At 41.2% G+C, this 15620-nt stretch overlaps 1 protein-coding gene across 1 annotated transcript in view; it reads left to right on the top strand.

Annotated features, from left to right (window-relative positions):
- Nucleotides 1–15620, top strand: part of IGF1R (insulin like growth factor 1 receptor) — a 272165-nt gene that overhangs the window by 34636 nt on the left and 221909 nt on the right. Inside the window, exon 2 of the mRNA XM_074966524.1 lies at nucleotides 2212–2757. Within this exon, the coding sequence (XP_074822625.1) occupies nucleotides 2212–2757 (546 nt within the window). The remainder of the gene's footprint in view (nucleotides 1–2211; nucleotides 2758–15620) is intronic.

Genomic DNA, 15620 nt, shown 5'->3' with positions numbered 1-15620 from the left:
TTCTGAATGTGGGTGATGCCAGCTTCATCAACCTTTGCTCCTTCTCTTCCCCACCTTTTCCTTCTGTCAGCTAATACCATGGCACTCAGTCTCGGCAGGACCGTAGTTATGCTTTAGACAGACAATAGTGTGTAGTAAGATAGAAGGTGCCTTTCTCGTGCTGGCTCTCCAAAAGTCCAAGTGTCTCTCACTGGTATCCTAGATTTTTTTTTTTTTTTTTTTTTTACAGGCTCATGGAACAAGTTTTCTTGCTTATGTATGCCTCCAATGTGGTAATTCACCTCAAAATCATTGCAGCCTTCAGTTTGCAATTTATTTGTGTGTCTGGGTAGTACAGAAGTGATAGTAGATGATGATTTGCCCATGAAACATCAGTTTCTGACCAGACTATCCTCTCCTGCTATCTTCCTGTACTCCCCAAAGAGTAAAGTTTATATTTTTCCTCTTTGTCTATAATGTGTACACTAACTCCAGCTGATCCCTTGGGATGTTAACTACCTTCAAATTCTTGTTGGATATTAAGGCTGCTATGGTTTAAGCATGTTCATGTTTCAGATCCTTTGTTAACTTGCGGTAATAGTCTTAGCTAGGTGTTTTGAGACAACAAGACTGCTTTCTGTTGCTAAAGCAATTTGTGAAGCTCTGGACAGTTGGTATTAGAATTTGCGTTACTGGCTCCTGCGCTTGTGTTTAGACCACACTATCTTCTCAGAGAAAGTTGGTGGTAAAGTAATTAAGTTCAATATGCATAAAACAAGACACACAGTCTCCCCATCCAACTAGATCCACGGGTAAGCTTGCTTTAAACAAACTGTCATTTTTCTTCCTTTAGCTCACAATGCCTGATTTGTATTGTCCATATTAGGGCATCCTTTTTCCATTTCATTTCTTCCACCAAATACCTCAAAGATCAGTGTTGTCAGCAAGTTCAAGAACAACTGACTCTTGAGCTCTTATCCTTGCGCTTTGTGGTTTTTAGGTGGTTTCTTGTTCCCTAGAGAAGACCATGCATCTTTGTTTTATATTTATAAAGAACTGCTTATGTAGGTAATTCTTGTATTTATTAATACAATCTTTCAAAAAAGTATGTTCCAGTCTATTTTGAGTGATTATTGTGGCATTGACATAATAGAGGGCTTTTTCTGTCAAGCTTCTTTTTTCTTTCGTGTGCATTTTCTCTCCAGATGTGAAAAGTCAGACAACTTAAGTTGGTTATGAAGCCGTTTCCCCATATATTGGATTTTCATGTCCTATTGACAGCTGACTTCATGAGAATACATTGGGTTCAATCTAGTGTTTTCAAGGGAAATTCCTCATTATGACTCAAATAAGTATTCTTGTAAATAAGTCTGTTGTTTATCCTGTTTTTCTTAGGGCTTCAGGAACTCCACTGTGGGTTTGTGCCAGAATTAGTGAAACTTGGTTCACTGGAGTGCATGCGAACAGGAACTCTATGAATTAGAAAGAAGTCAGAACACTTTCTTTTCCTAATGCTTGCAGAACAGGAAGTGCTGAGTAGCATTCTGTATAGTTGTAATGTTACTGATCTTTTATGTTCTGGTGTGGGGGCCAAGTTGGCGTGAGAATCTGGGAAAGTAGAGTAGGCTTTGGTGTTGAGTGGTTTGGGGATTTAGAGGGTTGAAGCCAAATTACTGTGTTCTCCAGTGCTTTAGTTTCTTCTCAGCTTTAATTTAGTAACCTAAGGGTTAAAGATTTTTATATATATGTATATTTTTTTTTTAGGTGTAGTCCTCTCATTAAACTCACTGGGAATCATGTGACTGAAATCTCAGCCTATCACCACTTAAAAGATCACCTCTAAAAGTTATGACCTGTTTTGTTGAATTAATTGAAGCACTGTGCATTCTGTTTTTATTCCATGGTAAAATCCAGGCTTGCTTGCAGCAGCCGTAAGAAAGCATCAGTTTTGTACCCACTGCAGAACATGTGTGCTTCTAGCGCTCTTCTTTTGCATGTAATATTAACACTGATCAGTTAAATGAGATAAAATGAAAGTGGTATATTCAATAGTAGGCCCAAATTATGTGCTTATTCTTTAAAAATCACAGTTTAATTGTGAAGTTAAAATTTTATGGCAGACCAAATGTTCAGTCAGAGCTGTTTCAATTTAATTTGTCTTAATTTTGTTTTAAGTTTAAAAACTTGTTTTAAGTTGATTAAGGATTTCTTTTTTTTCTCTTGTGTTTTCAGTTTGTGGGCCAAACGTCGACATTCGCAATGATATCCATGAGCTGAAGCGCTTAGAGAACTGCACGGTAATTGAGGGTTTCCTCCAGATTCTGTTGATCTCCAAGGCAGAGGACTACCGCAGCTTCCGCTTCCCAAAGCTCACAGTTATCACCGACTACTTGCTGCTGTTCCGTGTGGCAGGCTTAGAGAGCCTCAGTGATCTCTTTCCCAACCTCACGGTCATTCGCGGGAGGAACCTCTTCTACAACTATGCCCTGGTTATCTTTGAGATGACTAATCTCAAAGAAATTGGGCTTTACAATCTGAGGAACATCACCCGAGGGGCCATCCGGATTGAAAAAAACTCTGACCTGTGTTACCTCTCCACAGTGGACTGGTCTCTGATCCTAGATGCAGTGTCCAACAACTACATAGTTGGGAATAAACCTCCAAAGGAGTGTGGGGACTTGTGTCCAGGGACGATGGAAGAGAAGCCATTGTGTGAGAAGACCTCCATTAACAATGAGTACAACTACCGCTGCTGGACCACCAACCACTGCCAGAAAAGTAAGAGTTGAATAGATTGCCAAATTCAAATGCAACTTTTTTTGTGTGTGCCTCTTCCTAAAATAAATAGCTAAATTTATTAAAGTGGTTTAATTCTGCCTTTTCATATAAGCTTTGTTTTAGTCCTGCTGGGTACCACTGAAGTTAGTGTCTTCTCCAATCAGTAGTATTTCATGTAACCCCATGGCCAACTCTTTAGCTGTTTCCATAGTGAATATTTAATTTTTCACATTTGAAAGAAATTGTGATTCAAGGGTGATAAGTGGTTCAATAAAACTGGAGGCAAGAATAGCTTCTTTGCAGCAGCTGGCTTCGGCAGGATAACTAGTTGAATCAGTAGTGTTGCTGGGTTCCTGAGTGGAAGTGCATTCCTCAAACACTGCTTAATGAGAACTGTTCTGTAACAGATTTGTCTGAATGTTCATTTCTTATAATGTTCAGTTTGCAGATGATGGCTGTGGGGAGGTACTTGTGCTCAGGACCAAAGCACCCCATTGCTTTCAGTGGGCTTTGGACAGGGCCCTAAGCTTTCCATCAGAATTTGCATTTTGATGGCCTCCAGGGTCCTGTATAAATAAGTTTCACCACTGAAGGTCTTTATTAAGACTTTACATAACTGTCTGAAATTTTCTCTACTTTCAATAATTTGAGACACCTATTCCTGTTGGTAAAATCCACTTGATAGGAATGTTGGAAAACCTTGGCTTCATAAGCCCTTATTTTTAAAAAGCTACTTTTTAAAGAGAGAGAATTCCTCCTGATTTATTTTTTATTGTTATTGAGGGGTACGGTCATTGTCAAAGATGGCTGGTACAGTACTATTAATAATTAGTATAATTATCTTTAAAGATGTTTGGTCTGTAATGTATAACTAGACAAACATTTCAGACAAAACCTCACCTTAGCTAACTCCTCTGGGAAGGGGAAAAATAAATTGCATCTATTTCCCTGTAGCTCTGTATTGACAGAACCACTTCTAGATGAGCCAGGAGTAGTCCATAGTATCATGATTTCTGTTTCCATACTTGCAGCATCACAGTAGTGACATTGACTGGTGGCTAGTTGTACTTATTAAAATCTTCAGTAACAGCCAGTAAGGGAGTTTCCATCCTACAGCATGCCGAATTCCGAAGGTTGAATGTGCATTGTGTGAAGAAGTCCTTTCTTTGGTTTGTTTTAAACCAGCTGCCTATTTATTTCATAGGTTGCGCTCTCATTTTTATGTAATTATCAGTTATGTACATAATTTATGATTTAAAAATGAGTCATGCAGAAGTCAGGCGTATGAGAAATATTCTCAGTACTCACAAGGAAAGACGAATCTGTCGAGAAACAGAGCTGTGCGGTTATTGCTGGTGAATGGACCGCAGCAACAGGAGGTCACTTCAGGTTGTATTTTAAATCCCGGTTGTTAAAGGAACTACAATCCACCATCCTTTTGAATGTCTGTGGAAGCTTCTCTCCCCCCCTCCCCCGCCCCCATCCCTTTTCACACTTCTCCCCGTGGCATAATGGTAAAATGGACTAACTGGAGACATTTTTTTCAGCAGTCTTGGGACCCTGTTATCCTTGCAAGTGGAATGCTGTGCGTGGAATGCATTCCACTGGCAGTGAAAAGATGAAAGATTCTGAGCTCCTGGAACGTTGGGGTCCAGTTGGTCAGTTTTACAGCTGTACATAATAGTGGACAAAGAGAAGTTCCATTTTAACCTACTTGAAGCCCACAAGGACTCTGTGTGGGGCCGTTAGAGGGGAGGTTAACAAAGATGCTATCCTGCAAACACATGGTGTATGTCTATACTGAAGCTGGTAGCGAGCCTCCCAACCTTGATAGAGAGACTTGTATTGGGTGGGCTCATGCTACTGTGTTAAAAATGGCTGTTCGTTGCAGCACCAGCAGAGGCGTGGGCTAGCCCACTGAGCTTGGACCCATGGGGCAGGGTAGGCTTGAGCTCGAGTGGCTAGCGCAGACTCCACCAGTGCCCCAATGTCCACACAGCTATTCTTTTTGTGCTTATCTTACAAGCCCTTGGTAGCACAAGTCTGTCTGCCCAGGCATGCTTCCATCTGCAGTGTACCCTTAGACCAGGGATCGGCAACCTTTGGCCCGTGGCCCGCCAGGGTAAGCCCCCTGGCGGGCCAGGCCGGTTTGTTTGCCTTCTGTGTCTGCAGGTTCAGCTGATGGCAGCTCCCACTGGCCGCGATTGGCCGAACCTGTGGATGTGACAGGTAAACAAACTGGCCCGGCCCACCAGGGGGCTTACACTGGCGGGCTGCGTGCCAAAGGTTGCCCATCCGTGCCTTAGACTATGCTTAACTTGACTTGCATGAGGAGTCCCGTTGTGAGTTCAGTGGGATTGCTCATGTGAGTAAAATTATACACATCTGTAAGTGTTTGCAGGACTCAGGCTACAGACTGGAATCTCTTTTGGTATTATGTTTTTGTCTCCTTTCCCTCCCACCCTCCGTGATCTTCTACTAAGTGTAGTTAATATATGTTAAGGAATTCTTTTCTGTTAATAAGTCAGCGTTTGTAATATAGTCAGAAGTTTTAAATAGTCAATGAGAGAATTGATATGCTGGCTTGCAATGAAGTTGTACTTGTGTGTCTGTTTGCAGTCTTGTTCTTATCTGCTATGGCACCGTTTATCTCTTCTGATAGCAGGTATAGACAAAAACAAACGGCAGAACTCGGTCTCTTTGCACTTTTACAAATAGGGCAAACAAACTCATAGTTTACTCAAATCACCACAATTGTACTGTAGGCTTTTTGAGTTTATCCTGTAAACTTCAGAAGGCTGTGAGCTGAGCCTATCGCTAGGACTTAATTACAGGCAATAATCACTGGGAGGAGAAGTCCCCAAATTTTACCTGCAATCTTGGCTTGAGTTAAAGTAGTGATGGTCAATATCAGAATGTGAGAGAAGTTTCTGTACAAAAGAGAGTTGGAAAAATCTATAGAGCATTGAAGCTGGGACCTCCACTGGGGAAGCTGAATCCCTCAGTATTTTGAATATCTTGACAGATCCACTCAGATGAGAATTTAGACATCTTGCCGTGCAGTTCTACTCCCCCAACCCCTCAAAAATAAAAACCCTTTACAAATAACATTGTAGGGCTCTGTTTCTCTCAGTATTTTTTGTAGAAAATAGTCAGTTTAATTTAAATAAATAAAATAAAAACCCCCAGCTGTTAGGTCTGCATAATTCAGTCTGAATCAGGGAGTCAGGCTTGGTTTGTTCCTTCTTATGTATTACCACCAATAATAATGGTTCTGTATGGCCAAATTACGTCTTCAGTGAAACCACTTAATTGTCTTTAGATTATATCCTTGGTGATTCCTGTGCAACCTCATTGCCTTTCCTGGCTTTGGAATGTGGTTTTGTTTTATTTTTTGTTTTGTTTTAAACCTCGTTCAAAAGAACGTAAGAATGGCCATACTGGGTCAGACCAATGCTCCATCTAGCCCAGTATCATGTTTTCCAGTGGTGGCTGGTGCCAGATGCTTCAGAGGGAATGAACAAAACAGGGCAATTTCAAGTGATCCGTGCCCTCTTATCCAGTCCCAGCTTCTGGCAGACGGAGGTTTAGGGACACTTGGAGCATGTGGTTTCATCCCTGACCATCTTGGCTAATAGCCATTGATGGACCTGTCCTCCAGGAAATTAAATTGTTTTTTGAACCCCGGTATGCTTTTGACATTCACAGCATCCCATGGCAACAAGTTCCACAGCTTGATCGTGCCTTGGGTGAAGAAGTCCTTCCTTTGGTTTGTTTTAAACAAGCTGCCTGTTAATTTCATTGGGTGACCCTAGTTCTTGTGTTATGTGAAGGGGTAAATAATACTGCCTTATTCACTTTTCCACACCTACGCATGATTTTATAGACCTCTGTCATACCCCACCCCCTTAGTCATCTCTTTCCTTAGTTGAACAGTCCCAGTCTCTAATCTCTCCTCACATGGAAGCTGTTCCATCCACCTAATAATTTTTGTTGCCCTTCTCTGTACATATTCCAATGCTCTATATTTTGAGATGGGGTGACCAGACCTGCATGCAGTATTCAAGGTGTGGATGTACCATGGATTTATATAGTGACATTATATTTTCATTTTTATCTATTCCTTTCCTAATGGTTCCTAACATTGTTAGCTCTTTGTCTGGCACTGCACATTGAGCGGATGTTTTCAGGGAGCTATCCACAGTGGCTCCAAGATCTTTCATGAGTGGGAGCAGCTAAATTAGACCCCATCATTTTGTATGTACAGTTGGGATTGTGTTTTCCAATGTGCATTACTTTGCACTTACCAATACTGAATTTCATCTGCCATTTTGTCACCTAGTCACCCAGTTTAGTGAGACCCTCTCCATCTCTTTAATTTCACTCCCTTTTGCCTGTGTTAGCTTCTAAGTGCAAACCAGAGGATGAAACAGAGCACGAAAGGCTGGTGTTTATTTTCCTTGAAGTTAGAAGTTCTGACTCTGAATCCACATCGGAGGTAGATCTGTTGAAAAAGATGGTGCCATATTTACATTGTCACAATATCACCATAAGGCTCAAGGAGATCAAATCAGTGAAGAGGTAGTAGAAAGGAATCGTAAGAGTAATTGTTGAAGCTCAGGTCCTCATGTGGAAATGGGAGAAGTGATGCTAGGGTGGAGAGCAGAAAAGGAAATGCCACAGCTAAGTATGTGAACCAAAGTTCTAATTAATAAATAGCCAGAAACTTGGAACATGTTGTTTTTGTTAATTGTAACATGTCAGGGGTTGCAAGGAAGAGGACTCTAAATTTGCCAGCTATCCATCTAGAAGAGAACCACTGTCCTTTCTGAAGGAAAAACAAAGGAAGTATACATGTTCGATTGTTTAAAAGGGAGCTTCCTGTTTATCCTACTTGATTGTTTGAACACACTGGCAATGAACTCCTAATCTGGAGAGAGAGGATGTAAAAAAGACTAGAAGCTAGGGCCCAGGTTTTTAAAGCCATTCAGGTGTTTCTCCGCTCAGCACTGCAAGGCCTAAGTGACTTAGGAGCCTGATACTCATTTTTGAAAAGTGAGCTCTGAAGTGCCTAAGTCCCCTGTAAAAATGAGACTCAGGCTCCCGTGTTACTTAGCCTTCCAGTGCTGCATGGAGAACACCTAAATACCGTTTAGAAACCTGGGCCTCGGTCTTTAACCTGCATTTTTTCTCCAAATAAAGGCAGGAGGGCTACAATATTTTTCTGGTGAGTTCGTATTCTTTTTATGTAATTTTTTGTAGGATGAAGATGACAAACATTGACATTCCCATTGCATGCCATAATAATGCTAAATTGAACTATGGAAACGCTGTACATAGTCTTACATTCATTTAATTGCTTACCCTTTTATGTTGGTTCTAGCTGTATAGTAGGGAGCATGTATTAAGTACTTCTGTCCTTATTTAGAGCTTCCATTAAAGGATATCAAATCAATGGGTAAATGTGGTGTGGGAACGTTTAGTTCTTTCAGCAGGCTGGCTTCTGTTTAATTTTGTCATTGAGCAGAAGTCAGTTTCTGTTTCCTCTTCTTTCTTGCCACAAACAAAGGAACAGGCCTTTGCTTCCTTTGATATAACTTGCATGGGAACAATGGTGAAGGGAGGAGGGAGACCGGGTAGCAGTTTTGTGTTTTAAAGAGGCAGAGTAACACTGACATTTTGACGATCTGTAAGCTACAGAAAATGTCCAACTTTTTAAAAGCTTCAGTGCAAAGTTTCTGTGACTTCTTTGTCAGTTCTGTAGCCCCTGGCTGGTCTATCTAGTGCACACTCCTACTTTTAATGCCCTAGCTCCTTCCCTTTACAGCTCTCACACTGTGCAGTGTTGGGCTTAGTCTTGTCTCTCTGTACACTTAGTTGTGGTCTGAGATGAAGGGTGCTAGCGTGCTGCATGCACGTCTCCTTCTGGCAGCAGAATCACAGACAGTGGTGTTGCCTTTCTGAATAGAAGTGTTTGGATTGTTGCCAGCAGCTGTTGTGAGGGATGGGTTAAACAACGGCAAATTTACAGGAGATGGTAAAGGATAGCATCATATAAACGCAATGGTGACATTTTCAAGGGAGCGCCACGTTCATTTATGATTTGTCCAACACTGAAAGCAGGTTAACCATTGTTAAACTTTCCAGCGCTCAGATCAGTTAAAGTCATTCTGTTTTGTTCAAAGCAAACCAATGTTTCTCATTTGTACTAGTTCAGATGTTGGTTATATATCCTTGAATCTAGCAGACGCAACCCATGGACTGGAATTTCAGGTGACTTCTTCCTAGGCCCAGAACTGCAGATGGACAGTTGTCCTGAATGCCCTGGGTGAAAAGGTTTATATTCTGTCTCCAGCAGGGAAAAAACCCTTGATGGTGAGCCCTGGGCCTCTCAAAGACAGCATTCTTTGTGTGTCTAGAGGGCTTTAGCATTGGGCTTTTTGGAGGAAACTAACTGAAGCAGAAGATGTCTAGGTGAGGATATGGAGGCTCTTGGCATCCTTCTCACCTGATTCCTTCTTCCGAAATGCAGAGGTAAAAGCACTTGGGGCAATGTCTTATGAGCACGTTCTTTGTTCTGAAGATTTTTTTTTTCCCCTTCTTTGCATGATCACTGTAGACAGCAGTGAGTATATGGGATTGACATATGAATCAGCCAGGACAAAGCTTGCCTTTGTAACACCATTTGAAATGACTCATGACTCCTCACCCCCTGCCACGTCATGGCATTTTGTCACCAGCTGTCAAGGTGGATAAGGTGTTAAAAGGCCTCAGGGGATCCAGAGCTTGGCTCCTGCCACTAACCTCTGCTGTAGACAGGATCTCGGGAAAGCAGGCATTGTCAGGAGACATTGCTTTTCTAATGCAACAGATCTTGCTTAATTTGAGACACATCCAAGTGGTACAGAAACTTCCTGCTACACTTGCTTCATTAAACAGTTCAGTGAGAGAGAATGGCTGGCCCTGGTAAACTGCACCAGAGAGCTTAATGTATCTTATCAACTTAGGGCATCAGGTGGCTGTTTCTTCCATGGCTCAGAAGAGCAATAAAGCATGCAATACTTTGTCCCTGGGAGAAGAGAGATTTCAGTAGAAAGCCGTACTTTCTTCACCTTACCCTTCACAGTGGAGACGCCATGGAAGGGCGGATGGAGTCTTCCTACCTTCTTTCAGCTATCTGAACATTTTGTTTTCAGGTGAAACAGCAGCTGATAGCTTCCTAGCAGACCTCTTGTGATCATACATTTCACTTTTATAGTGTCTTTCCATTGACGGATCTCAATGTGCTTTATGAGCGTTAATTAATTTAGCCTCATGGCACCCCTGAGAAGTAGGTTAAGTGTCAGTCCAGTTTTACACCTGAGAACGGAGACTCTGGGTGTTCGTGACTTGCCCTAGCTCACACAGAAACCTTGCAGGATCTCTTTTCTCCCAACTCAGTCTTGTGCCTTTAAGCACAAGACCATCTTTCTTGAAGAGAAGCAGCAACATAGCACTGGTACTAGCGATATGCAAGGCTTCATTCCTGGACTTCATTCTGTTGGCTCATTTCCGTTTATGCCCTCTGGCAGGTTTCATCTTCTGAAGTATCCAGGCTAATATATGGGCATTTTACAACCACGTGAGATGACATACATTGGGAGCAGCCATGCATCTTGTCACCAAGGCCCTTGTTATTACAGCAGAAATGACCAAAACTCTGTGGACTCGAACGCAGTGAATAACCGCTCAATGCAGATAGTCTGTAGACATGACCAGCAGTTTGACTTGCACCTTAAGTGTATGGAAGTTTTATCAGGTGGCCATTCTAGTCTGCTGTTAAGCCCAAGAAATACTGAATCTTGGAGAATCATGAATTGCAAAACTCCAGTTCTCCTGAATAATCTTGATAGCTGCATACTAGCCCAGGAATCCAGCATTGCGAATTAACCAGTTCTCTCTCAACTCTCAATCTCAAGGCACTCCAGTTTAAGATCTGTCAAATAATCCTTATGCTTTGGCTTTATGCTCCTTTAGTTGAGGAGTCAGCATGGAGGTTCATGGTCTCAACTGCTTGACCTTTATGTATTTCCATAAACTGAAAATATGCAACTCTTAAAGCTACTTGGAAGGTTAGTGCGCCTCAGTCACTGTCTCCTCCCTGTGTGTGGTTTGCTGAAGAAACTCAACTAGTACATTTGAGGTATTTTCTGTTGGGGCTATAAAAAAATCAAGCAGGGAAGCTTTCCCATGCAATGGGAAGGAAGTGCCAAAAATCATTAGAGACCAGTTTAGGCATTGTATGTCTCAGCTTGCAATGGCAGAAGCTCTTTAAGGGAGGTGGCGAATGATGTGCCCTTCCGTCACAAGGTTATGTAGTGAATACATGATCCTTCCATGTGGTTTGCAGAACTCCTTATATGGAGACACCTTCTGGCTAGATCCTGCCCTCTGATAAGTATGTGGAATTCCCATTGAAACCAGTGGGAGTTGTGCACATGCCACCATGGGCAGAATTTTTAGCCCACAAATATTTGGAGTTCTCCATTGTTAAGACTCAACTCAACCTTAGACCCGGTTGGGGAACTTCGGGTCTAGCTGTCACAAACAACTCGCGCTTTCTTTATTATCAGTTGGCCAGCCTTTAACCTGTCCTTAAAGGGAAATGGCTTAGCTGAAAACCATCCCATGTGCTGTCCAGGCGGAATGGGAGGACATGAAAGCTGAGTGTCTAGATTGCTATGGAAGACCTTGTAAGAGAGTAAATTATGGTAGGTAAGTGAGAGGGATGTACTGTTTCCGATTATAAAACAAAAAAGGAGCCCTGCTTCTGCAAATAACATTGCAGCGCGTCTGTTGAAGTTTGCACGGTAAGTGAGACCTTGAAGCTAACTTTGCCATTGGCATAAGCAAGTGCAGATCTACTGACTTCACTTGGACGTATGCTGTCTCCACAGTTCTTTACGTGTGGTAAAGTAGTTGGGTGTGAAGACTGACTAGAGATGAAAAAATGTGTTTATGTAGGCATATCAGTGTATCTACAACACTGCACAAGACAAACATGGAAAACTTCTTGCCCCAGTGTGTGAGAGAGTGAATGCTGTTGAAAGTGAAGGTGGCAACAGTTGAGGCCTATGAAGCTGATAGTTAAGCAGATGGCTGCTGAGGACAAAATATTTTTAATGAAAATGGAGCTTTTTGTATCAGCCTAACTGTGTTGATGGGGGGAGGGGGAAGTGGCCTGGAGATCACTTCTATTAAAATCACTAAACGTACAAAGAAAATAACATGATGTATTTTTGAAAATGGTTGGAATCTGCTCCTGTCTGCACAGAGCCCAAAAGATTTAAACACTCTTGAAGGGCCTGCTAGTCTGCTGGTGTCGTTCAGCATAGCTTCCTGGAGTTCAGGGGCACACATCACCGGTTGACACCAGCTCTGTGGATTCAGCAGGGTGGGTGGAGTGAACCAGGTGCCTGGATCTCCTGTAAAAAGAAAAGGAGTACTTGTGACACCTTAGAGCCACAAGTACTCCTTTTCTTTTTGTGGATGCAGACTAACACGGCTGCTACTCTGGATCTCCTGTGTCTCTCTCATTTCTGCCTTCCCGCTCTCTGAGGAATATTCAGTGCGTGTTCTTTGTCCTCTAGAAATATTGAATGTTTGAACTATGCAGCCATGAGCAGAGAGGGAAGGACTTGTTTGGAGCTGGAGATGCTGAGTCAGATCACTTGGATTTATTATAAATGGCAACTGCATATGTTTTCTTTCAAGTTTTTTGCTTTTTAGGGATCCTGAATGCAGTGGAAACAAGTCATGTCAGCAACAGCAAAACATGTTTTAAGAAGCTTGGTTTTTAACAAGAAAATCCAATTTGAAGTAATTTGTGAATCTAGCACATGTAGGTTCAATCCTGCCGTATTAAGATTGTTTTCTGAACCTGAAAATAACCACCCTTTACAGAGGACCTGGACTCTGTTGATTAGGATGCTGACTTTCTCATAGATATGTCCTCTTATTAAATGAATGAGCAGGATGGTAGAAAACCAATTGCAAAAAGGCCCAGTTGGTGTGTCCCTGCAACAGGGTCACTTTTCGAGTAAATAGGGGAAGACTTGCAAAATCTGAACGGAAAGAAGCTGTGTCTTTAGGCATTTCGTTAGCATTTGTTGTTGTTTAAATTTATTCTGAATGAATTTTCTTCATGACTTTCCCTCCCCTTCTGAAAAGCATGCTCATTAGCCAAAGGTTTCCCAGAATTTTTATTATAAGGCTGTGAGAGCATATTTAATTAGTAGGTGGGAATGACTGCAGAACCGTTCAGGACAGTCTGTAGTTAATTACTGTAGTGGTGATTTGTCATCTGAGAAAATAGGTAAAATTAAACCAACTTATATTTACTATTTTTTGTTGTGCTGTAACAAGATGCCATAACCTGATAAGAGTATTGTAACTTCCCAAGAATGTTGTTTGTATCCTAGTGAGCGGTGGGCAGTGCGAGGTCCTTCTTGGCTTGTGAGTTTGTTTTGGCACAGGGATAATTGCAGTGTTTTAGAGAAGACGACTGTTATTTTGTTGGAGTTTCATGCAATGAAATTTCTAGTCTGTGGGATAATAAATAGTGCTTTTCAGGGGAGGTTAGTGTGCGACAAAGGTATACAATTTAGTAGAAATGCGTTTTCTATTTGGATCATTGGCCCTTTTGTTGGCATAAAAGATAAAACTGTAAAGTGAAGAAACCAGAGTTAAGAAATGAATCAACCCCATCTAAGAAATTTAGTTTATTCTGTTCCTTTTAAAATAAAAAATCTCCAAAGGATGCACTATATAGGCAGATTGAGTATCCCTGTCCCTCCCCAAGAGGTAAGTGTGTGTTTATCCTCATCTTATGGATAGATATATTGCGGCACAAAGAAGTTAAATCACTTCTCCAAGGCCACGTAGGCAAGTGAGTGAAAGAGCTGGGAATGGAACTCAAAATTTCTTACTGTTAGTCTCTGTGTTTTGCCTTTTGGTAGCCTCTTAAAAAGCCTCCCCTTTTTTTAAAGAATAGATTAATACAATACACAGTACATGTACAATAATACATAAACCCTGGTTCGAGTGAAAGTCGCGTAGTGCAAATTATAAACATTACTGCTAAATGTATTTGCCTGTTTGTTCCCAGTGGTAGAGGTGTAGACTCTGGCATCTGGAGAGATATAGAAATTACAGTTCTGATTAGGAAGAAGTGGGATTGACAGCTCTACAGTTAATTTACCTTGCAACAAACATGCTCTGGCTGGAAAGCGTAAATGGGATTTTCCTTGCTTTACGTGAAAGCAGGTTGTACATGCAGTGAAAAAGAACACACTGTGATAGAAGCCTGGTCCCACTGGGCTAGTCGTTACACAGCAGGATCCTCCAGATCAATATTATGTCTGTGCTTCATTATTTCAGGCCTTTTCCTCAGGAAATTTTTATTTTATTATATTTATTTATGGCCACTGGAACACAAATTTTCTCTGAGCATCTCCCATGCCACACCAAACCACCTCCCCTCTCCGAAAAGCTACCATAAAAATATAATTGAAAACTACAGATATTTTTGTGGCAGGTTTTCATCCCCAGTTTTACAATTGTACATATTTTAATTCCTAGTACATCTGCCGCTGACATTTGCTGATGAAAGGGCAACAAAGTCCATGTCTGTGTTTGCACCAGATAATATAAAAGGATTATTGAGGAGTGAGTAAAACAAACAAACAAAAAACGACACCACATAAATAATTAGAAATGCTGCCAATCTGTCTTTCCAAGTTTAATACATAAATTAAATATTTTTAAGCTTTACAACACTGCCAAAATGTTTCCAAAGAGATTTAAGAGATTGGTGCTCCAGAAATCTACTTGATAATGTGAGACTGACTAGCATTGGTTATTTTCCAAAAATTTAATGCTTGGTTTTACTTGTGGTACTTGTTGAGTTCTTGTTCTCGAGAGCTTGCTTTCATGCTAGAAGAGCTTGGGGAGGATACGTCAAGTGTTTGGAGAGGTTTCTTACCTCTTGTGTAGCTTAGTGCGATGTCAAATCTGTGGAATTAGCTGAAGATCAGATATTCAAGTATATAGATACTTAATCTGCATAACGTGGACTTCAGGCTTCACTGACACATATCCGACAAAAGGAGGACTTGTGGCACCTTAGAGACTAACATTTATTAGAGCATAAGCTTTCGTGAGCTACAGCTCACTTCATCGGAAACATATCAGACAAGTGTTTGATAATAGAATTGACAATTGCACTAGAAAGCTAGGAACATACAGTGTAAGTCTTTAATTTTATGGTAAATTTGCAAAAGAACTGGGAATGAGGAATGGCCAAGGGGGTTTACAGGGAAAATGTCAGGGAAATGTCAAGTGTAAAACCAGAGGAAAGCTGTGTTTTGCAAATGTCGCAGGGACAGCACAGGCGCAGCTCCTGCCGAGAATTTTCTGCGATTCTCTTAAAAACATTTGTGACCTCAAATTAAAAAAAAAAAAAAAAAAAAGAAAAAGCCAACTTTGATAAATTAAGCCCTGGGTAGAATGTGAGGTTTCTGGGACTTGAATAACTGCAATTACTTTCCTTCCTTCCTTTGTTTCACTTCCCCCCACGTACAGTTATTTAGGTATGAGTTGTCCTTGGCCTTGTGCATTTTCATTAACTTTTTTCATGTAGTGAGCAATGGTTTTTGTTGTTGATCAGTGATGAAACAACCTTTGTTTTAGCCTTCCATCTCATAGTGACACATCCTTCTTGTTAAGTCTTTGTAGGGCTCCGAGAATTAACTTGTAATGGGTAGATGGTCTGGTAATAGTCCATTAACACAGGTTGTTGGGTTGCATGTTGTATTGAAGCAAAT

Source organism: Natator depressus, chromosome 10 (genome assembly GCF_965152275.1).
Source record: "Natator depressus isolate rNatDep1 chromosome 10, rNatDep2.hap1, whole genome shotgun sequence".
Classification (NCBI taxonomy): domain Eukaryota; kingdom Metazoa; phylum Chordata; order Testudines; family Cheloniidae; genus Natator; species Natator depressus.
Note: the sequence above shows the minus strand (reverse complement) of the source record. Positions and strands in the feature narration are given on the sequence as shown.